This window comes from Trematomus bernacchii, unplaced genomic scaffold (assembly GCF_902827165.1).
Source record: "Trematomus bernacchii unplaced genomic scaffold, fTreBer1.1, whole genome shotgun sequence".
Lineage (NCBI taxonomy): Eukaryota > Metazoa > Chordata > Actinopteri > Perciformes > Nototheniidae > Trematomus > Trematomus bernacchii.
Window position 1 is genome coordinate 8,730,292 of NW_022987727.1, and position 23,506 is coordinate 8,753,797.

At 40.1% G+C, this 23,506-nt stretch overlaps 1 protein-coding gene across 3 annotated transcripts in view; it reads left to right on the plus strand.

Annotated features, from left to right (window-relative positions):
* soga1 (suppressor of glucose, autophagy associated 1) overlaps positions 1–23,506 on the plus strand; it is a 112,247-nt gene that overhangs the window by 73,086 nt on the left and 15,655 nt on the right. For 2 of the 3 annotated variants that reach the window (XM_034145113.1, XM_034145115.1), the window contains exons 5-15: positions 2,051–2,113; positions 5,612–5,779; positions 6,556–6,703; positions 7,047–7,599; positions 8,697–8,991; positions 11,366–11,584; positions 13,990–14,127; positions 16,837–16,947; positions 17,604–17,834; positions 18,132–18,248; positions 18,324–18,491. In XM_034145113.1, coding sequence (XP_034001004.1) covers positions 2,051–2,113; positions 5,612–5,779; positions 6,556–6,703; positions 7,047–7,599; positions 8,697–8,991; positions 11,366–11,584; positions 13,990–14,127; positions 16,837–16,947; positions 17,604–17,834; positions 18,132–18,248; positions 18,324–18,491 — 2,211 coding nt within the window. The remainder of the gene's footprint in view (positions 1–2,050; positions 2,114–5,611; positions 5,780–6,555; positions 6,704–7,046; positions 7,600–8,696; positions 8,992–11,365; positions 11,585–13,989; positions 14,128–16,836; positions 16,948–17,603; positions 17,835–18,131; positions 18,249–18,323; positions 18,492–23,506) is intronic. The other variant, XM_034145114.1, reaches the window with a different exon arrangement.

Here is a 23,506-nt window from a genome sequence, read left to right on the forward strand (position 1 = left end):
AAAAGCCTAGCCCAAATTAAATTAAATTTCTTTCCATCAAGCCTCGCAGTGCGCCTGAAGGCTGCTCAGCTAAAAGCCCGATCCAATAGTCCTGACATCCGTTCAACGTCATGCCAGAATCAGTGGTTCCATTATGGAACAGGCCTATCGATCAGTGAGTTAAGAGCCATTCACAGAGTGTTTGCCCCTGATAAACTGACCTTAAAGAGGGTTAGCATTCTTTTGAATCTGCACTTTACCAACCTTTATTATATGTTATTATATTTTACTTACTGCTATTGTTTTTTTTTCTCTCTCTATCTTCAAATAAATACCTCCATCCTTACTGTTATTGTTTTTTAGAGGGCGATAAGACAACAAGGGTAGGGGTAGGATCTTCACCTGTGTCGGTTTTAAATGCAAAACATAAATAAAATAAAGAGGAAAGAAAAGATAAGTGAGTTATGAACCAGACATGGAGGGAGGGACTTAGAGAGGGAGCGAGGAGAGAAGAGTGAGAAGGTGAGAGAGGGAAAGACAGCGGGAGATGAAACATTTAAAGGTCGGGAAAAGTCCAAACTGTGATAGAGGGATAGAAAGAGGAGAGGTGAAGGGAGGGGGGGGTAATAGGCTTATGGAAATAAACATCAGACAAATAAACAAATCGCCTTCATGCTGTGCTGCACCGCAACTCCACCTGGAGGAGCTATAGAGAAAATCCCTCAGTGCCGTATTTTTCTAAATTCATTTCAAATGAAATGTTGTGAAAATCTTCATGAAATATATTCACAGCATTATTAATATTTTTGTAATTATTATTATTATGAAAATTATTTTTGCAGTCCTCCTTTCTCATTTTCTTTTATTCTCCCCTTCATTTCCTCCTTTTGTTGTTGGTGGTTCGGTGCAGAGAGTAGCTTGTTTCCATGGAAACGGACTGAACCAGATGAGGTTTTAGCTACTTGCTGTGTGTGTGTGTGTGTGTGTGTGTGTGTGTGTGTGTGTGTGTGTGTGTGTGTGTGTGTGTGTGTGTGTGTGTGTGTGTGTGTGTGTGTGTGTGTGTGTGTGTGTGTGTCTGTTTGATTGGTGTTTGGTGGTCTCTAAAGAGAGAAAAGCATGATGATTTATAGGAGTCTAATGCACTAGGCACTCTGATGAACAGAGGATGGTGTGTGTGTGTGTGTGTCCTGTGTGAGCACAGCAATTATTAGCAATGCAACCCAGTTATTATGTTCATGTCATTACGTAATTATATTTATGTTTTCTTCCCATTATTTTTCCTTTTATCTCTCTCGGTTGTTACACTTGTACCTCGCATCTGTAATTGTCGCCATGGTGATCTAAATGACTGTGGGGATTATCAACATCACCATAGCAATGACATCTGGGGATCAGTACAAGAGGGACAGAAACAAGGCAAGCAAGGGCAAAATAAAATGAATCGTACTTTTGCACAACATGGCACTAGTGATAATGGACTTTTGGTTAAGTGTTTTACGTGTCTGTTTCCTAAGGGACATTTAGTTTGTCTATCAAAGGGGCCCTTGTATGCAAATGTTCAGGTTAATATTTGTATTTTCTGCCTCTACTGGGACATGTTTCCATGCTTTAATGTTCAAAAAGCTCTTTATTTTTCTCATACTGCCTGTGCTGCAGCCCCTCTTTTCACCCTCTGTCTGGAACCAGAGCCCAGTGTGATTGGTCAACCGCTTAGCCTATCACATACATGTGTTGGAACGCTAGCCTATAGAAGCGCTAGTGTTACATAGTGATGTATGAATAACTCTTGAGTCAGTGTAAGACAACAAAAATGTGAGCGTGTTGTTTAAACTCTTAGAGTCGCTAATGTCTGCTTTAGCACAGTACGGTAAAAAGATAAAACAGAAGTTGAAAGTAATTGGGATGAGTTTATCCTGCAAAATTGTAATACCTGCGTTGTATTCCTCTACAGGTCATATTTCACTCCCTCTGTGTTGATTTAGATCGAATCAATTCTTCATCTTATCTAGACTGCTCATAGCTGATGGTGTCACAGCTAACTAATGACCGTCTGTATGTGTCTGTGTTACAGAACTCCCAGAAGAAAAGAGCAGCACGACCCAACAACAAACCTGACAAGAAGCTCTGCCCACAGGTAACACACACACACACACACACACACACACACACACACACACACACACACACACACACACACACACACACACACACACACACACACACACACACACAACCATGTTTTCCTCTAGATGGTAACAAATCAATAAGAGCCACAAAGTGCTGTCTCAGCAAGTCAACCTTTAAGACACTTAAACCTGGAGGGACTGACACTTATCACACACACACACACACACACACACACACACACACACACACACACACACACACACACACACACACACACACACACACATACACACAATGACGGATAGAGCACCATCTGAGATATTGCCGATTCTCAAAATGTGTTTTCCAGTTTCTCCACAGATATAACAAAAGTGTATCCTGCTTTATGTAATAGCATATTCATTATTACATAGATTTGTATTATTATATATTATGAGAACTAACCCCATTTGAAAATAAATAGGATTTAAGATATGCATAAACTGCACACAGTCACACAATTCAATATTTAATATCATTACAACAGCAATCCTGTCTGAGATGTACACCTACTGTATTTTAATGTAATTGTATCCAACAATGCAGAGAAGGTCCCAGTATAAATAGGACGTTTTGCTTTTGGCTTCATTTCATTCTCTTAATTTAATATATTTTGAAGATAAGCTTTATAATTGAAGTACATACAGGGTCTATGATCACTTTGTTTGTGAGTCATCCCTGAAACAGCTGTTTTTTCTTCTATTTTCTGCCTTTATATGCTGAATTATTTAGGATAAAAACATGTAAAAGTTGTCTATGTCCACTGACCACAAGCTGTCATGTTAGAGATCTATCATGTTTGATCCTTTAAGTGTGTTCCTGCCTCTCATGACGGGGCTGTCTCTCTGCCGCTTGTGACCTATTTCCTCTGGGGATCACACTCTATCTGTCCAAACAAGCCGTGTGCAGTTTGAAGCAGATACATCTGACTGTTCTGTATCCCTCCTCATCTCCTCTTCATATTTAATTCTACCCTCCATCATGCCCTGCAGTCGTTTGCACACAATGTAATCTTCACATACTCAGTTTTTGTTTATGCTTGGATTACAGATCTGGATTCGAAACACACTTAAATCTCCCTCTTAGATCAGGCTCTCTTCCCTCCCCCAAAAACAACTACTATTCCCTTAACTACAATTCTAAATGTCCTTCCCTTCTTTAGTTTTCCACACCACTGAAATAATTCACACAGTTAAACTAAATTGAATCTCTGTTGAAGTAAGAAGTGTATGAGCTTAGATAAAAAACCCACAGGACTAACATATCGCCAAAGAAGGTGTTTGCGGTGAAGTCAATTCTCTCCCCGGCACCATTTCTCCGTCTGCTAATGCAAGCCTTTCTTTTCAAAGCCACATTCCATAAAAGGCCGTAAATGTGCTGGCTCTCTCTCTCGCTTAATGTGGTTTGAAGTGCTCCGCAGGCCGTAAAACAAATACAGCCACAGAGCTGCCTGTGTGGAATGAGGTGCACAGGGTTAACTCAGGCCAGCAGCAGTAAGAGCTTAAATTGAGATGGTGTTAAATACATGAATATTTATTTATCTTGAGAGCCTACTCCTTAAAAGGTTGGATGTTGCTTTAACAGTTTTTTTGTCCACAAGGGGGCAAAAATACACCACAACAAGCCCTTGCTCATGTCTGTTTGGCAAACATTTTAGTAATTTGCTTGTCCATTCACAAATCCAGAAGATATGTGAGCATTTATATGAAGTATTGTTAATAGCCACCATTCCTATATTCACTCCTCTAGCTCCTTATTTTGTCTGGCTCTTTAGCGGCCAAATGCTCCACTATGTTCATTAGCTACAGTATTAGCTAACTGTATCTGTCTGCTCTTTGGTGCTGGGCAGGCATTTTACATTGGGGTTATTCAAGCTTTTGTCTCTGAAAACAACTTTCCAAATTAGGTTTATGGGAGCAGTAAGACTGACCAATCCTGAACATGTGCCTAAAATGTTACTCAGAGGTTTGTCAGAAATGATTTTCCCATTGACAACTGAGTCGACCGACAATGTCAATTCTGAAAAATTAAGTAACACATTATTTATTTTACACACTAAAATGTGTACATTTGATTGACATATTTGTTCTGCTACAGCCTTATATGAACTAGTGGGACATATAGCTAAACGTTGCTAAGGCTAGCTAGTGTTTATTATGAATAAATGTGGCCGTATACTAATATTCCTGAGTTACTTCCCTGACTTTATGATTATTCTTTGGTTGTGCTGCTGTTCAATTTCTGTTTAAACTTTCCCATTATCTAATTATCTGCTACTCTAACAACTTATTTTCATGCTATGTAAATCCAAATAGTTTAAAATAGCCTACCAGATAGTAAATAGGATACTGCTTACAATGCTGTGCGTACTGTTAAAGTCATTTTCTAAGTCATTGAGCTCAAAATTACGAATATGTATTCTGTATCGCTGTCTGTCAGTAATTATACACTTCATATGCTGTATGACATCTGAGGCAAACCACTAATGAGGGTTTTCTGGAGTTTCCTTTGTGTTTCTTTGTAAGAGCCTCACAAGGAACAAACACAGCATTACTCTGACCTCACCAGTTGGTAGCTGAAAGCCACAAGCTAGTCACATAGCTCTTTGTCGCTATTTTTCCAAGTTCAAGGCAGTTTTGAATAGAATGAAAAACCAATTCATCCCACTTTATTGTGTTTAAACGGCAGACAAGCAAACAGTTTTTGGCTTTATATTATAATCATGAGAGATATGCACAAACATAATCATGTTTTTAAAAATGCTGAACTTTACAGAACATAATTGAATGACAAAAACCATCACATATCTCACCCTAAACCTCTGACGTTGTCCACTTATCTGCACATATTTAACTTGCCTTATTTGAGTGTGTGTCTGCACTGTTCCTGTGCGTTCATCCATCTTTCTGCAGCTTTTACTTTCTGTATGTTTCCGTCAGATGTTCCTTTCCCCTCATTTGACCTTTTTCCCTGTGTAGATAAAGTCCTCCTTCCTCTGTGTGTCTTTTGTCCTGTCTGTTTTCAACAATGGCTGCCTTAGTGTGAGTTTGTATCATTCAAAGTGAAACGTGAAAATCATGAGCAGCATCCTTGTCTCTACGTACCTCAATGTCGCTCTCATTACTTCCTCTTTACTCAAATACTTCAGGCAGCACTAAATTAATATTGTAATTATTGATTTAATTTTTGATTCACATCAAAAAATGTTCCTAAAAACCCAAAGAAAATGTGTTGCACAAGTAAAGGAATTGACAGAAGCTGGAACCCATAACACATTAATATTTTTTATTTATTAATCAAAATTACTTAACAATGCAAGGACTCATCATTGTATTACTTCTAACGGTGCTAACAATAGAAACTCCCCTTTGCATGGGGTGTGTGCATGTCAGCCTCTCTGTGACACAGAAGCTTTCGTATCAACGCCACCTCTGTGCTCTTCTCTGTTTCTGTCCCGTCACCGCAGGAGGACAATTCAGACCTGAAGTGTCAGCTCCACTTTGCCAAAGAGGAATCAGCTCTGATGTGCAAGAAGCTGACCAAGCTGGTGAAGGACAGTGAGGCCATGAAAGAGGAGCTGGTCAAGTTCAGGTCGCTGTACGGAGACGTCAACGCCTCGCTCACCGTGGAGGAGGTGAGACGATGAGGAGGACGGAAAGAAACTAGATATTCACTTGAGAGCTTATTAAAACTTGTTTCAGACACTTATTAAGTAACCAAAACCATAAAGTCGGTATCCAGTATCAAAAACTACCACATAATGGAAAAGGTGGTAGATGGATGAGGATTTTTATTTCATAGTTAGAGCTGTGGCGGCTCCCATAAGTGTTTTCTGACAACATCTTAAGGTAAATCTAAACCCTTAGTTTCCATCATTTTCTCACCATTTAGTTTTTCACCTCTTGATGATTGCCTGTAAACTGCTTAATGGAGCAATAAAGCTATTATAGGGGTCAACGTTTGAAATGTCCAGACCCTTTGTACCCAATCAAAAAAATGAATGCCAAAATGGCTGGGAAAACGCTACAGAGGTTGGTTTGTATTGTAACGAAAACAGCATAAACACTCCTAAAACCTCGTTAATCCCAATTCTTGTTGGAGCCATTTCAGTGACCAATGCTGAAAACAAAAAGCTGATTTCCTTTACAGTATGTACTTTTTAGTTACTTGTGTTTAAGATGAGGATTTGAATATCCAGGACTGTTGATGTTGAAAATATATTCATAACTATTCATATTGATAACAACATGACAGTTTGTCCTTTCCAACAATGAATGGAGTGGTGCAAAAAAATGGGATAAGAATGGCTTCATTAATTCTTGCTTTTTTAGATGTCTACAGTTGATTGAAAGTGTGGAGGTGATGAAGGAGGTTGTTCTCTTCTTCTTAATGTCTTTAACTCCCCCTCAGGTCGCCGACTCCCCCCACACCCGTGAGGCGGAGATCAGAGTCCACCTGAAGCTGGTGGAGGAAGAGGCCAACCTGCTGAGTCGACGCATCGTGGAGCTGGAGGTGGAGAACAGGGGGCTCCGAGCTGAGATGGACGACATGAAGCAAGGTAGCTTTTAAACTCACGTATAGGATCGATTGAAAATATCAAGTCATTGCTTTTTTGTGGTTTACTAGGGAGTGTGCGTTGCTTTTCATCTGCGTTAAGAAGAATGTATACAGTCACAACCATCCCTTTGACAGAACCAGGCTAGCAGTTTCCCACTGTTTCCAGTCTTTATGCTAAGCTAAGCTAACAGGCCTCTAGCTCCAGGTTTATATTTACCATAAGAGTGTTGTCAATCTTCTCATATAACTCTCAACAATACATCAGAAAGGACTTTTTCCCATATACTATACCGGCTTAATTTCAAATTAAAATGTAACTTTACCTATCGTAATTCTTTTTCTAGATTGCCCTCAGGACCTAAGTGGTGTTGGCGGTGGTCTGGGGTCAGGTCTTGGCCTAGGAGGAGCCATGGTTCTTGGGGGCGGGGCTTCGTCTGAAAACGTCATGGAGCTCCAGAGACACCTCCAGTTTGTGGAGGAGGAGGCGGAGCTTCTGAGGAGGTCTCTCATCGAGATGGAGGAACAGAACAAACTCCTGATGAACGAGATTAACCGCTACAAATCTGACTTCCCGCCTCCAACGTCCTCCATGTCGTCTAACTCATTGGACGGGCTGCTCAACGACAGCCCGGTGCACTCCATACAGGAAGGGGCGGTGCTTATCAGCACAGACGCCCCCGTCCAGGAGGAGGAACTCAGACTGGCGAGGCTACAGATTGGAGAGCTGGGCGGGAAGGTGAAGAAGCTGCAGTACGAGAACCGAGTGCTTCTGTCTAACCTGCAGCGCTGCGATCTGGCCTCCTACAACGCTCCTTCCTCCTCCTCCTCTTCCTCCTCACTACGACTGGCTCTGGAGACGGACGCAGAGGCCGGGGACTCAGCTGAGTGCCTCCCAAGGTAGTTTTTCAGTTTCAGTACAACATTTTTGGATGAAATTGTGCTTCTGCAATTTGGTTCTCTAATGGGAATACTTCAGTGAGAGTATTTATTGTCGTACATCAACAGCTTTGTTGATAACTCAATGAATATAAAACCAAACAATCTGATCATATGCAGTCGGGAAGAAATCAAATCAGTTATAAAGTGCCCTATTGACAAAAATGTACTTCAATAAAGACACAGTAGCGTAGAGGGTACCACTTTACAATAAGACTACCCTTATAAAGGGTTTACGAATAGTTTGTAATTCATTTATTAATCAGGTTGTGAACACTTTATAAATCATTATAAGCTTTTATAAGACATGAGATAAACAGGGCAACTGTGACCGGTTGCTTGCCAAATAGAGAGCCCACATTTATCTGTACTGCTAAGCCTTATTATAAATGGTAGTAACTCATTAATACATGGGAATGTGTTTTACATTTTACAAGGCTCCCTTTTGGCAGTTATACATGTTAGTAACTCATAAATAAATGGTCATAAAGAGATGCCAAGAAACATCAAGATGGATGGGGGTAGAATCAACTCAGTGAACAACAGATACCAAGGATGCTGGCTGATGAAGAAGACGAAGTACGCTAGGTAGCCAATATAAGGCTTAGTCATCTTGCCAAATAGTGAGCCTGTGTTGATGTATGAAAACTATTTTAGAACTGGTTTATAAATGGTTCTTAATGATTAATAAAGTGTTTACAACCTAATTATAAACCCTTTATGAATCCTTTATAAGGGTAGTCTCATTGTAAAGTGGTAATGCGTAGAGTAGTTTGTTTTTGGTCACCAAAGTCAGTAGAAACCATCCTCTTGGCATCATGAAACATCTTTGGCTATGCAAGATTGAGATTTATATTGAAGTCCTTACCTTCAAAGCAAAGTTTGACAAAAAATCTCACAACAAAGTCAATTTAGTAGATATTGGGAGGCTTTAGGTCAATTATAGATGTTTAGACATTTTCGAACCACTTTACGGTCAATAATGAACTTTCAATCCCATCGTTCAATCCCAACATGCATGAGAAGCCCTGAACATGCTCTCTCTGTTTTTCCATCAGCCCGCCGCACCGCAAAGAGCCGGTGGGGGGGGAGACCGACACCCTGGAGATGAAGGAGCGGAAAAAAAAGATCGAGGACAACGCTGACGCAACCACCTCGCTCCCCGGGTACCTGGGGCAGAAGGACCATGATGCCTTGCTGGCCATGAGGGACCAGGCTCGCTTGGTTTCCACGGCGATACAGCTCCTGACCTCCCCCGAGTCCAACTGCCTCTCCTCCTCCCCCTCCATCTATCACAAGGTCTGCAGCAGCGACGCAGCGGAGCCGTGTGACCTGGAGAAACCTCACAGCCAGGTACATGGCGTCCTCTGCTCTTCAAGTACACCATAACTTTATATTAGCCACCAGAATAAAATGTTCCTAATGACTCAGCACAAGTTCAATCCCACTCAATTCTCCATCCTAGCTCCCTTTATAGTTCAGATGATGGCGTGGATAAAAAAACATTTTCGTATCATATCGTGCCTAGCTTTAGTGGATCATAACATATCGGGATTAATATGCAGATTCTCCGCTTTGAAATGAGACCAACATTTTCTCTGCATGTCAGATTTTGAGCCACAACAAAGGCCAAAATGTGGCCGGCAGCAGACTCAGCGAGACTAACAGTTTGCCAGAAATGCCCCACTGCAAAAACAGCCCTTCCAAAAACAAGCAAAATATTCTTGAATCAAGTCAGATTTTCCTGTATCAAGCAAAAAAATCTGCCAATGGGGTGAGCCAAATTTGCTTGGCTAGAATTCTTAAAACTAGAATTAAAATCTAGCGAAAGACCGTAATGGGCCTTGAAACTAGACAAAAATGTAAGCACATTTTGCTTATTACAAGCAATTATTCCTGCATTATTTAAGAAAGAATAACTTAAAATTAGTGTTTTGGTTGAGTTGACTAAGAATGTATTTCTTAAATTAAGATTTATAATTAGCAAAGAAAGCTTACAATAAGAATCATTGGCTTTAATTGACACAATATATTAGTGACTTTGTCTTAAACTTAGAATGTAAATCTTAAATTAAGTTTAAAAATCAGCAAATAAAGCTTACAATAACAATGAAATTCTTTAATTGGCGTAATATATAAGTGGCATAAAAATATTTGTCTTAAATTAAGACAGCAGAAACATTCTTATTTTTGGTGTGTGTGTGTTGTGTATACCACACTAGAGTTATATTACATTACATGTTACTTGTTAGACGCCGTTATCCAAAGCGACTTACATACTCAATACTGTGGGCAATCTTGGGGTGAAGTGTCTTGTCTACGACAAGCTGACTGCAGTGGGGTTTGAACCTGTGCTCCCCTGATCCGAACACCAACGCACTAGTCCAGTGCGCCACACGCCTCCAGTGGTCTCAATGGCTATAGAGTGGTGCAGTGACGCGTCCTAAAACCCGGAAGTAAGCTGCGCATGGGTTCCCTCGACAAAAATGCAATGGGATTTCTCCATAGGATTTTGGAAAATAGCTCGAAATAAGGTCTGTGGAAAACGAACCTGTTAGATAAATGCACGTTTTGTTCAGCCGGATAATATCCACATGTCTGCCCTACTTTTATAATTTCGAATCATAAATCTATCGATTAGATTTATGATTCGAAAATTATTTAAAAAAAAGACACACTGCAAAAAAGGAATTTTAAGAAAGTAAAAAAAACTTGTTTCTGGAAAACAATTCTTATTTTTCGTCTAAAAAGTCAAATAATCTTGTTAAGAATGCTTTGCTTAAGAAAAGCATTCTTACTTTGAGAAAATATATCTTACTTTTTCTTATTAAAAAATGCTATCTTTTATTGAGCTAGAATTGCTCTCGACAATGAATAAATATATATGAAATGTAAAATTGGTGTCATTTCATCAGATTCTTAAATTGAGAAGTTGTTTGATGGTTTATTTCTTAAAATAAGAAAAAATAAATCTGTTCCATGCCGGGAATTTATGCAAACCAATACTTTAACTTGTTACTGCTTAATTCTAGCTCAATATAAGATAGCATTTTTTAACAAGATTATTTGACTTTTTAGACAAAAAATACGAATTGTTTCCCAGAAACAAGTTTTTTTTACTTTCTTAAAATTCCTTTTTTGCAGTGTGCTACTGAAGTTGTTAAACACGTGTTGCCTGTAGGCTACAGACAGCCAAATATACACACACGCACACACACAAACATACGACCAAACACATTTTCCTAGGCTAACATCTGGCAGAGATAACAACTCTTTTTATTTCTTTGGTTGAAAGAAAAACTGCACAGCTCTTCTACTGAGATACTGCAGTTATACAGTGTAATTTGTAATATTATTATTATACTAAGTTGTAATATCATAATAGTTTTAAAATATTTTATTATATTAGTTGTTTTTTTTGTACTTAATACCTTATAGTGTTTACTCTATGTATGCACCATTATACACCAAAGCAAATCCCTGTATGTGTAAACTTGCAATAAACCTCATTTTCATTCTGATTCTGATTTTGAAGATGGAGAAACAAAGAACACAGCCTCATGATACATTTTTATTTGTTATTATTATTAATAGTACACCTTTTTTAATGTATGTCTTACACTGATTTTTCATACACATGCTGCATTAGCCCCACATAATCCCAAGCAGTCCCCTTTTACAGCCAATAATAAACAAATGTGAGATAAATTATTTATTTCTGCCCCAGATTTGCGAGCTCTCTGACCTGGCGGACCGGCCCCTGGTGGGGGCTCTGACCAGCCGGCTCCAGGCCCTCCACACGCAGCTCCAGGCCTTTGTGGAGCGGGTGGACAGCCAGGGGAAACCCCCCGCAGGTGGAAGGGACCCTCAGGTGGAAGGAGCGTCTCCTCTGCCCCCCCCCTGCTCTGGAGAGGAGCAGGATGTACTGAACACTACCGTGGAGAAGGTACAAGACACACTCCTGCTTTTCACTCCTTGTCACTCCGTCTCTTTCAGTTATTATCAATATATTTTTTAAGCTTTCACTTTGTTGGGTTTGTATATTCTGTTGTCGCTATTTTTTTGCTATTCTTCAGTTTTGTGTTTGGTCAAGTGCCTTTCCATTAGTTTGGCTGAAAACCCTCCCAATCCCATCTGCTGTAGTTTCTCCTCACAGTGGAGAATGGATTTACAAAACACGCTCAAATCTGAAATACCACTGCAATTTTATCATTACATTTTAATTTATTCTGATCTGTTTATGACTCTTTTGCCTATCCATTCTATAGGCACCTAACATGATCAGTGTAAGTTGACAAATAGCCCCATGTTACATTTGTAAATGTCCCCGCTGTGGGACTAATAAAGGATTTCTGATACTAATATTGGTGTATTAGATGTATTCAGATTTGAGCGTCCATTGTAACCCTCTCCACCTGAGGCCACCCGTGTCCTCTGCATGCTGTCCAATGCTTCCTAACCTGGTGTATAGATGCTGCTTTAGGCCTCAAATGGAGCCTGTTTGTATTAATTGACCTAATAGAGTTATCAGGAGCACATAAAAGCACCATTTATTTATATACATTTCTTCATCAACATTTCATAAAACATGCAGCCTGGGTTTAGTGTGATTGAGTAATAGAGTTACATTTTTATCCATAGATTCCCTCACATTTGTAGTGAAACGGAATGCGGCATCATAATTTAAACGAGTGGGACAACTATATCGTCTTGACCCTATTAATAACTAGTGATTATTTACCATCATACAGAGTAGTTGATTCGAAAATAATATGTTTAAAAGCACTAAATGGCACAGTGTTAGTTTTATTATTTAAAAAAACCTTTAAGGAACCTAGTTTCTGAGGTTGTCAATTTCAGCTCTGTAGACGTCATCATAAGAGATGTATTTGTATAAACACAACACTTAGAAATGTACTTCATATTTCCATGTCTAAAATCCAACATCTGCAGTCCGAAGACTAATATTAAATAATCTGAGACATTAAAATCCATCAATTGTATGCAATATAATATAATGGTAGTGAAATCTACATGGGTTTATTATTGAAAGAGGTGTCAACACAGATTTCTCAAAGCTGCAGATGAGACAGTGAGCTCGCTCTAAAGAGATTTCCAATCATGCTTCATAAATCAGATTTCACGTCTGTAATTTTCCTCTGGGAAATTATTTTTGCGTTACGGTTGATTGTCTATGATTTATGACTTAGTGTGAGCATCTCATTTCTATGTAATGGTCAAAAGGACATCAAAAGAATGACAGTTATAGTAACACATTGGAACAGTTTTATAAAACTGTTCAAAAAAAAGTTACATCTGATCAATACCCATCCTTTTTTATATTTAAAAATGTTGTCGCTAAATTGCCACTTTTATCCGCGTATCAACAAATCCCAAGAATTATGGATATTTCTGCAATTTGCTGTACTGCCTTTACAGGGAAAAAGTATTTCTTATAAATACAAATCTATAATTTGGATAAGGATGTGAGGAAATTGCGCTAAGTTTTAAGATGATACATTTTTATGTTTAGACTCCATTAGAGGCCAATACTGAGTCCCAACACCCCTCCAATCTCTCCTTCCTTTTCCCTCTCCTCTCCCCTTCCCTCCGTCCTTCCTTCTTCCCTTTTTCCTCACTGCATGGGCACCATAACGGTCGGTTTCTGCACTTCACTTCCATCGCCTCCTTCCCCTTCTTTGAAACTCCTCACACCTCCTCCTCTTTGTTATCTCCTTAACTGCTTCACTACTTCATACTCTTGACTCCTCCTTGCTCACCTCAAATCCCGTTCCTTCCCTTGTTCCCGCTCTTCCTTCTTCTCCTTTGTGCTTGCTTTGCTTCCCCATCTGCACTTTGTTTCTTTGTTCCTCTTCGCTCTGATTCTTTATCATAACCGCCTTACTACTTATTCTTTATTTCCCCCTCTCTCTCTTTCCCTTCCCTAACTCCCATGACTGTTACTCCCCTGTCTTTCCTTTTCCCTACTCTTCCATTTCCTCTCCTTCAGCCGTTCATTCTGCCCTCCATCCTCCTTTTCTTCCTTTTCTCCACTCTCTCCTTCTCCTCTTCGACCAAGCTCTTTTTTCTTTACATCCTTTTCTTTGTCTTGTGAGATCCATATCAACTGTTTTATTTAATTGTTTTCATGTTCTTAATGTTATCATACGGATGGACACAATTTTGGTTGAATTATTCTTATTGTTGTGTTTGTTTGTCTTTTTTTCTTCATTTTCTTTATCACGACACAACGTCTCCTCCTCCCTTGTCCCTTCTTCTTTCCACTGTTTTTGTTTTATTTTTCGTTTTTTTTTTTTCTTTATTCATTAACCTGCCCATGCATGCATGAAGCAGCCTGATTATAGGGACGAATCAGAGACCAATGTAAGAGGTCAAACTGAGGAGGAGAGCCAATCAGACAGCCAGGAGATGCAAAAGCAGGAAGACAGCCAGCTGGAACAGGGAGAGAAGGAGGCAGACGACACACTGGTGAGTCGCTCAGAATCACAACCATTCACATCATGACGACAGGCTCAGACACCCTGGAGCCTGAAGCCATGTTGAAATGTCAAATCAGTCATGTGCACACAGACAGACAACCCTGCTGTCTGGCCACAGTCTTAAATGCCTTCAGGCTATTATGGTGTCCATTATGTCTATGATGGGGAGGAGGTCACTAAATGGGAAATTTGCTGATGTTTTTTCAAAATATTAATTTGACTACTTGTTTTTATAAGGGCTCACTCACCCAACTCTGCATTCTCCCTCAGTTTGTTCAGTGTCTTTCACCATCTTCCATTGGTTGTCCAGCATTTGAACTGTGGTTAACTGAGGTTGCTCTGTTGTCATCATGTGATTTAAGTACACAAATTTGGTCACGTGATTATGGGTCCGTGCTCATACAGTATATGGTGGAAGTCGCATTAAAAAGATGATCATAATTGCAACTCTGCCATCTCTGTAAACTGAACATAAAGCTAGTTATGTGGACCTTGTATTAAGATGTGGGGGGTCAAACCCCATTTTTCTTGGGTCAAGAATACCCTTTTTTTCTTCCACCACTATCATTTGATGTTGAAAATAATTTGCATTTATGTAACTTAGGTTTAATTATGCACCTGAAATGGTACTCTGATATTCTCATGTGCTGTCTACTCACATCATTTCTGCCTGAGCAAACACACAATGACGGGCGGCCATGGAAAAGTTAATCAAAGGCTAATTTATAAGCACATTTGCACACAAACACAAAAAAAAACACACACACACACACCACATACTTTATCTTGAAGTTACTGATGTGGTACAGTGGCTGCGAACTCATGCTAGCTGCACAGTGTTGTAAACAAACATAAACAGTGACTTCACTGTCAGCTGGGGGATAGACGGGAAGAAAAGACCTTTGTTTGGCCGACCTTTTGCTGGCATGCCGCCATGGTAACCAGGGATGTGTGTGTATGAATCTTTATCCAGAGCCTGAATGGGGTCCAGAGAGTGAATGGTAGAGAAATTAGAATAAAATAGAATAAAAGATAACAACAGATATAGATATTATGGAAAAACAGTTGTGTTTGTAGCAGTAATGAGCAGTGAGACAGCAGCATACACACCCAGTGTTACATACAATCGGCATCTAGCATAAAACCCCTCGTTGCCTGCAATTAATTTCCCCGCCCTAAGCTAGGTTACTATTTGGTACTTATTGGTTTGTTGAATAGCATTTTGCAGCCTCCAGTTTGGAATGTGGACGTTGCCAATTGACAAAAGAGGGTACAACATAATACTTATCAATACAATTTTAGGCGACCATTTGTGTTGTATATGGAACAATAATTGAGTAAATGAAGATCATGCTCTTATTAATGAGACTTGAAACTAGCGATTGGGATGATAAAGTCAAAATGTTTACTGGGGTAATAAATGAAGTTGGGGGTAGGGCCTCTTTTTCGTAGACTTTTATACAAACAGACATCTATTTGCAGACAGTGGAGATTAGAAAGAATGTAGGATTAAGGCACTTAAACATTTGCTTACATGGAGTTTGCCACTTGGCTGGAACTATTTCTCTCTGGGTAATTACTTCCCCGTTAGATAACAAAACCAGTGGGAAATCCAGCTGCTGTTCACCTAGCAAAAAGTAAACAACAATTTAAAATGTTTACATTTCAGTTTTTTATACAAATTAAATGGAAAATGTCTTCTTCTTCCAGCCTCAATGCTAAGATAAGTTAATCAACTCCATAGTGACTGCACCGACATGAAAGGGGAATCAATCATTCCAACTGAGTCTCGAAAATGGAGCTTTGAAAATATCAAACCATTCCTACCTTCATTTCACTGTTTAAAGTTTGTGTAACTTGTTTAAGCATAAAGAAATCCGCTAATACACTTAACAACAGTAAAATATCTTTAAAAGAATCAAACACAGATGATGACTGTAATTGTATACTATTTTTAAAGTGGTGTTTTTTTATCTCTCCCACTCTTCACACATTTGCTCTTATGTTGCTACAGTTTTTCTCTGCACATTTTGCATGGGCAGCTGCCACAACAGTGTAACAGAAGTCAGAGTAGATTTCCAGGCTGTGAACAGCGGGGGGCTCAGGGCTCAGGGTGGAGGGTGATGGAGGGTGATGGGGGGTGATGGAGGGCAGAGGCTGAGCCCAGTGGAGGGTGAAAGAGGACATTAATGGTACAGTGGCGGGTCGATGGATCGCACTCACTCAGCAGCCAAATGAGGCGAGGGAGTGTGTGTGTGTGTGTGTTTGTGTGTGTGTGTGTGTGTGTGTGTGTGTGTGTGTGTGTGTGTGTGTGTGTGTGTGTGTGTGTGTGTGTGTGTGTGTGTGTGTGTGTGTGTGTGTGTGTGTGTGTGTGTGTGTGTGTGACGTACAGTAGCGTGCTGCAGCTGAGGTGTGATTTAAAGGGTGTTCTAGCACAAAACTGCCATGTTATGTGCTATCACCCTTGGCTGTTTCTCGCTTTTTACATGTTCTTTTAACTCTCTCTTCCCTCACCAATTCCCCTCCCTTTACTCCTTCTCTCCTTGTTTCCTGATTACTAATGTTTCCCTAATCCACTGCTTAATTTCCTTCCTTCTTTCTCTCCCTTAATTCTTACATTTTCTTTCACTCCACCTGTTTCATTTTTATATTTATACCCGACTCATTTTGTCTCCATCTCCCTCTTTCTCTCCTCCAGTCCGGTGACATCCAGGCGCGGCTGTCCGAAGTGGAGGAGCTGTCTCTGGGACCTCAGGGGGAGCTGGAGGAGAGGCAGGCTCCGAGAGAAACCACTCTCAAACTCACACAGGTTTCCTTCACAGAATACTGTTGAGACACACTCACTAATGAACTAAACCAGTACACAAAACACCCTCAAACTCACAAACACACATTGAAACCTGTTCGTTCCGGCTTGAGCTTCAATAATCAGGATACATGTATTTATTATCCTTGCAAGAATGGAAGTAGTCATCACACACAGACCATTTGGTACAACTAGTTCCTGAACAGTGTCCTTCAGATGCTTTATATACAAGAGAGGGTGTTATTCAGTCACAAGATGGAGGAATACCGGTTCAAAGCAGTATTCTATGCTTAGTTCAGATTAGCTAAGACCCACGTAAGCAATGAACATGCTTGTCATATGTCTATCTCCATAGAGGCTGAATCATCTTGTTAATCGTTGTCACATAGCTATCATATGCCTAAAACAGTGTGTCCTGACGCTCTTCTAGGTAATCATACATCCTGTTACGTACACAGCTACGTAGGGCCTTTGTTATCATGTGCTACTCTGATATTGGAAGAGTACATTCATTATTTCCCCAACAAAACCCAAGTGTATATAGACATCTACAGAAGAACACACTTATTTTGCTGTCAAACTGAATTCACCTCATGTTATATTTGAGTTTTTTTTTTCAAAGATTTAGCGTCCTTATTCAAACTCTCTTCTCCCCTCAGCTCCAGGAGGAGCACCAGAAGGCTCTGCTCCGTCGGGACTTCCAGCTGCAGAGTCTGGGCCTCCAGGCTCGGCTTCAGCAGAAGTTATGGAGCCAGGAGAGGTCTCTGCTAGTGCAGGAGTCCCAGCACCTGAAACAGGCCCTGCTCCTGCTCAGCCTCAAACTACGCTGCTTCCTCAAACACTGGAGGCTGGGCTGCAGGAAAGACACAGAGTGGAAGGACATCCTGGAGGTAAGAGGGGACAGAAAGGATTTAATAGTCAAGTCAATTATTTTGCCCAATAAATCTTATCTAAAAGCAATGCTCTATTATCCTAAAAGCTTCAAAGGATTTCTCCAACTGTCATCAAACAAGTTGAAATAAGGTTGTTTTAGGTTTTCATCCTGCAAAAGCATTAAGAGAAAAATCGTAAGAAAAGAAAGATAAATTGTCCTATAAAATCACCACTTATTGTGTGATCGATAGTATTTATGATAGTTTAGAGATAAATGACTGACAGCTGATCCTGCTTTGTGTTTTGTTGTCTAGATGAACAGTCTGAGGGACCTTTACTTGCTGTTGGAGGAGGAGAACCTGACAAGCCCCACCCACCAGACTGACAAGCGGGCCGCTGCAGACGAACAACCTCTTAGTCCCACTATCAAGGTTGGTAGAGTGACACACACACACAGACACACTTGTGCACACACACACACTCAACATGCGTCCCTCTCCCTGCAGTCTAGCGCAGTGAGCAGCACCTTGGCAGACCTGAAGGTGGCGTTGCGGGATCTGAGCGGCGAGTTGCGACAGGAGAGACAAGGCTCCCAGGAACTCACCCAGCAGTTCGCTAAGGCCAAGGCATCATGGGAGGTGGAGAGGACTGAACTCAAGAGCCTCGTCACACAGGTAGGAAATACTTCAGGAACTTTTTTGTAGGAAAGTATTGACTCCTACTTCACATTAGGCAACGTTTGGCATTACAGATTTTGGCCCAATCCCAAACCACGCCCTACACCCTACCCCTACACACTACCCCTCCGTTCGCACGGAGGGTCCGCCACATTAAGTGCTGTTCCAAACCAACGAGTGTGGAGCCTGTGTGGAGGGGGAGTGGGCTATCAAGCCCTCAAACAGCGAGTCTGCATCGGTGCTGACTTGAGACCGGTCTCTACCTGACCGGAGTCACGCTGTGTGTGTCCGTCAGGAAACACGCTGTTTACAAGTAGTTCCAGCAAACATCCACTGATAAATTGCGATGTTAACAACCTCATGATAACCTCATATTTTTTTAACTTAGGATCATACCTGTGTTTAGTCTAGAAAAAGGTAAATGTGTGCATTTTATTATAAAGTTGTGTATATTGACAGACTGTTGCAAAAACTAAGAAGCTTATACAAATCAGGTTTAAAGCTAAAAGAGCTTTACAAAAAAGTAACACAATTAAAGATGTTTGGAGTTTTATTTTAGTTATTAATTTTTATTTTTTGTCTAAGAGATGCTGATTTGAAACCGTTGTTACATACAGTTACGGCATTTCCTGTTTCTGCCGGAGAGAGGGGAGTTTGTCCCAAAGCTTTCTGCTGTCTTTACTCCCTCCATCTGACAGGAGGGAGCCTCGTTGAGCTGCGAGTGTCACTCCACGGAGTTCACTCCGTCACGGAGGGAGAGTGTGTAGGGGCAGGGTGTAGGGCGTGGTTTGGGATTGGGCCTTAGTTTGTGCTATTGTTGCTCCGGCGTTGTACTCTGTCACATATTGGTGTGCACCAATGGTTTAACCAGGGTTAAGGGTTCATGTTGCCATGCTGCTGTCAATCAAATCTGATCAAACTACGCCAGCACAGCCTGGATGAAGCAGCTTAGCCAAATTAAGTGGTCAAATTGTAACTGTAAATAACTTTTATTCCAGACTTTATTTGTTATGTTTCTTTTTAATCATGAATACTTCAAGTAGGGGAATACCTCCTCTTTTTAACAGAGCTTTAAAAGGCACTATTACTACATAAGCACTTGTAGCACTAAACAAATATAGGAGAAGCACTAAAATCAATGCAGTGGGAGGATAAAGTAAAATGGCCTCCTCAATTAATCAGCACAGGAGCACAGCGTTCATCGCCTACAGAAACGTTTAAAGCCATCAAGTCTGACAAAATGTACAAGATGCTTATAAATCCAGCTGACTTTTGCTTGCAAGCCTGTCTATGAGGACAGTTACAGTACAGAAGAGCCTGCGGGCAACAGACAGAAGGAAAATGTGGGAAGAGAACATTCATTTTGACAAGTGGTTCATGACATTGATGGCATTCTAATTGGCCAATTTCTACTTCTCCAACCGTCAAGTGGCTTATTTGTCCATCGGAGCCTTTCATCCCCGCTCTGTCTGTGTGTCTTGTCGACAGGCTGTGAGTAATGGTTTTCTGTTGTACCCTCCTCTCATTGTCTGTGTGCCTAACAGCAGCACAGGAGGTAATTGTGTTAATTAACAGCCTCTGAGATAGAACACGGCCTGGGTGCTACCGGCCGGTAATTGAGACAGAAGAGAGAAAAGGGGGAGATAAAAGAAGGAGAGAGAGGACACCGAGAGGCGTGTTATAGTTTGCCAATTTAAAAAGCTTCTCCCTTTGTTCATTCATATTATGCAACCATCTATTGGCCATCTGTCAGAAAGGCAGATATTTTTTTATTTCACAATATGTGAACAAACTGTAGATTATAGGGCATTTCAGGATTCAAATACCTTAACTTTATTAAAGTAGCTTGAAATGATATGCATTGTAATTTTTTTCTGTAATATTTCCTTCTTATACTAAGTTATTTCAACATTATGTTTAATGTGGAAACCTGTGAAACTAAAACTTTACATTTCGCATCCATAGCGACCGTAGCCTCACTTAACTGTATCCTATTTCTAGACTTGTAGGTATAAAGCCACCCTAAGAGATAAAGCAAAGTTTCTTGTGCTTATTATTTTTTTATTAATCTTGTTAAGTTACCAGTGACAATGTTATATAATGTTAGAATAAAGATTAAAAGTTCACTCCTGGTCCATTGGGAGTGTTGAAAAGCAGTCTGGTAAATGCAGGAAGTCCCTGAAGTAGTAGGAAAAGGTAATAACTTTAACACATACTGAACCCTTTGAGCAATATGTCAAAATGTATGACAAAAAACCGGGAGCTAAACATCAAACAAATGAAACATTTGTATACTGAAGCTACTAGCAACGAGTCTCAAAGTGTGACAACTATCACGTGCAAACCAGAAACAATTGGACGTTAATGATTAATCTAAATGCATAATTAGTCAATAAATGATATACAATTATAGGAACAATCATCACATTTCCTAGTAAATATAATGTTGTGATGAGGCCAACCATGAATAACAAGAAATGTTATGTTAAGGAAAGTAAGGAGTGTATATTGTAAATGTATGCAGTTGTTTAAGCTACATTATTTTGGCAGTTACACCTTTAATCCTTAACCATAATCTTACCCTATCATCTCAGCCTAATGCTCATTGTAATCATAAACTTTAATCCAAATTGAAAAACTGAAATGTCACTTAGGCAAGTAGTAAATGAAGAATGTGGTTCAGTCCGAAACACAAAATCACACACACACACACACACACACACACACACGCACACACACACACACACACACACACACACACACACACACACACACACACACACACACACACACACACACACACACACACACACACAAAGACACACACACTGAGGGAGTCATTCATCATCCTCATGATTAGAGAGTCTCCCCTCGTACTGTGGTGCGATATCATTTTTCTTCTGATTGGTTGAGCAGCTCATCTTAGCAGCCAATAGGAAACACAAGCAATTGATATGAGATTACATTCTCAGACAAACCTTTAGGGCTTTATCAAAGGACTTAATCAAGAAAATGAGTTTTGGTCGAGCTGGGCGAGCATGGTGAATGTTGATGAACAATTGTTATTATGTTTAAATGTAACTTCATCACACATAACGTCAAATTAAAAGCAGAAACACACAGGGGTGCCATTCTGAATGTGTGTACTGTATGTGTGTGTTACCCCAGCCTAGATGCCACAGCTGGAAGCAATCTATTTGCTGCACACTGTAAAGTGTGTGTGTGTGTGTGTGTGTGTGTGTGTGTGTGTGTGTGTATGTGTGTGTGTGTGTGTGTGTGTGTGTGGTGTGTGTGTGTGTGTGTGTGTGTGTGTGTGTGTGTGTGTGTGTGTGTGTGTGTGTGTGTGTGTGTGTGTGTGTGTGTGTGTGTGTGTGTGTTCACCAGCCCACCGACCCACAGCAGTTCCAAAGCATCCTGACAGCCTGCGGCAGCTCCTCCAGCTGTTGCTTTGTTGAACAAGTCAACTCAATTTCAAACACTGTCCTACCTGTCAGACGGCTGATGGGAAATTATCTCCGCCGTTCAGCCTGATAAACAAACAGCGTCCGTGAAGTAAAACGATATCCAGAGCCCTGAAAAGCGTGCAGTACAACACTGCCTCCTTTTTTCCCTCTTAATCAGTCATCCATCCTGAGTGTAGGTCATGTTATGAACACCTGTCATGAGCAGCTGGACGCTCAGAGCGCTCACTCATCACATCTGTTGAATCACATCACTGAGGGAGGGAGAAGGAGAATAAAGGGGGCAGGGAACAAAATGTTTGATTTGTCTTTCCAGACAAAACAGATGTGGAATTAAACATACATCAATGTCTGATCATACATGAAAGATCAAACATTATTTTTGTCTTCTACATAAATTCATTGTTTCTGATGGGCTGCCTTTATGCTTTAATATACTTTATTGGCATGAGTGTAACTATGTCAGTGTCAATTATTATTTAATAATAATCAAGAAAATAGCAGAAATAATTCGGCCAACATATATTTTTACAGCTGTTAATCTGGTTCATCATCTTCCTTCTTCATTGCACATTAAAACATGAAATCAGAGCTTCAGCTTTAAATACACACAGCATGAAACACAGTCAGCTTTGCTATATTTAACCTCTGGATGCATTATGTAATATCTAAGCGGTTTTTATTTATAAACTGGCACACATGTTGTCCCTCAGGATTGTTTTGGTTACTGCTTCAGATAAACAGCTGGTTGGTATGGAGAACTGCTAACACAAACAGATAAGATCAACTACTTTGTTTGCGTCTTGTTGTAAATATCTGCTGCAGGCAAATACTATTCTGACCAAAATAGCACATACAGTACATTAAGGCCCTGTGGGGGGCCGCAAGATTAGGATGAAGATGTATTGATGCCCTACGGGAAGTTCAGTGTATCGAATGTGTTGAATACACACACAGTACAGATTAAATACAAACATGCATTGGAATACAGGTATAGGTCAACACATGCAGTTGGGGGTTCGGTGCCTTGCTCAAGGACAGCCCATGATTTAAACATTGACACTAACCAGTGTAATTGTTTCAAAGAACAACTACTTTTGCCTCTGCAGTAACTCTCTGACTTTAGTTTGTGACTATTTAAAAACCAATGAAACACACTGATTGTTTTTAGATTTTTTTAATCATATGTTAACAAAGTTAAATAACTTTATTGTGGAGAGAAAAACACTGAATCACTTTTAAAAGCGCTGTTTAGCACATATATATTTAGTGCTTGACGGTCCTTTTTAGTTTCTGTATAAAAAAACATTCTCGTACAACATCCTTATAATTTTATATTATGTTACACATTATTTATTTAGTTGTTTGTTATTATGGTGCCATACTGTAGCTAAGCACCTCAAGCAGGTAAACATCAAATCAGATTTCTGTCATTATTTAGTATTGACAAAAAAATATTCTACAAAACAGTGACAGTCCTTGAAACATGATGGCAGAATCATTGTTTTTGTCCACTCTTGAATTTTTATAATAATCAAAGGATCTAATTAT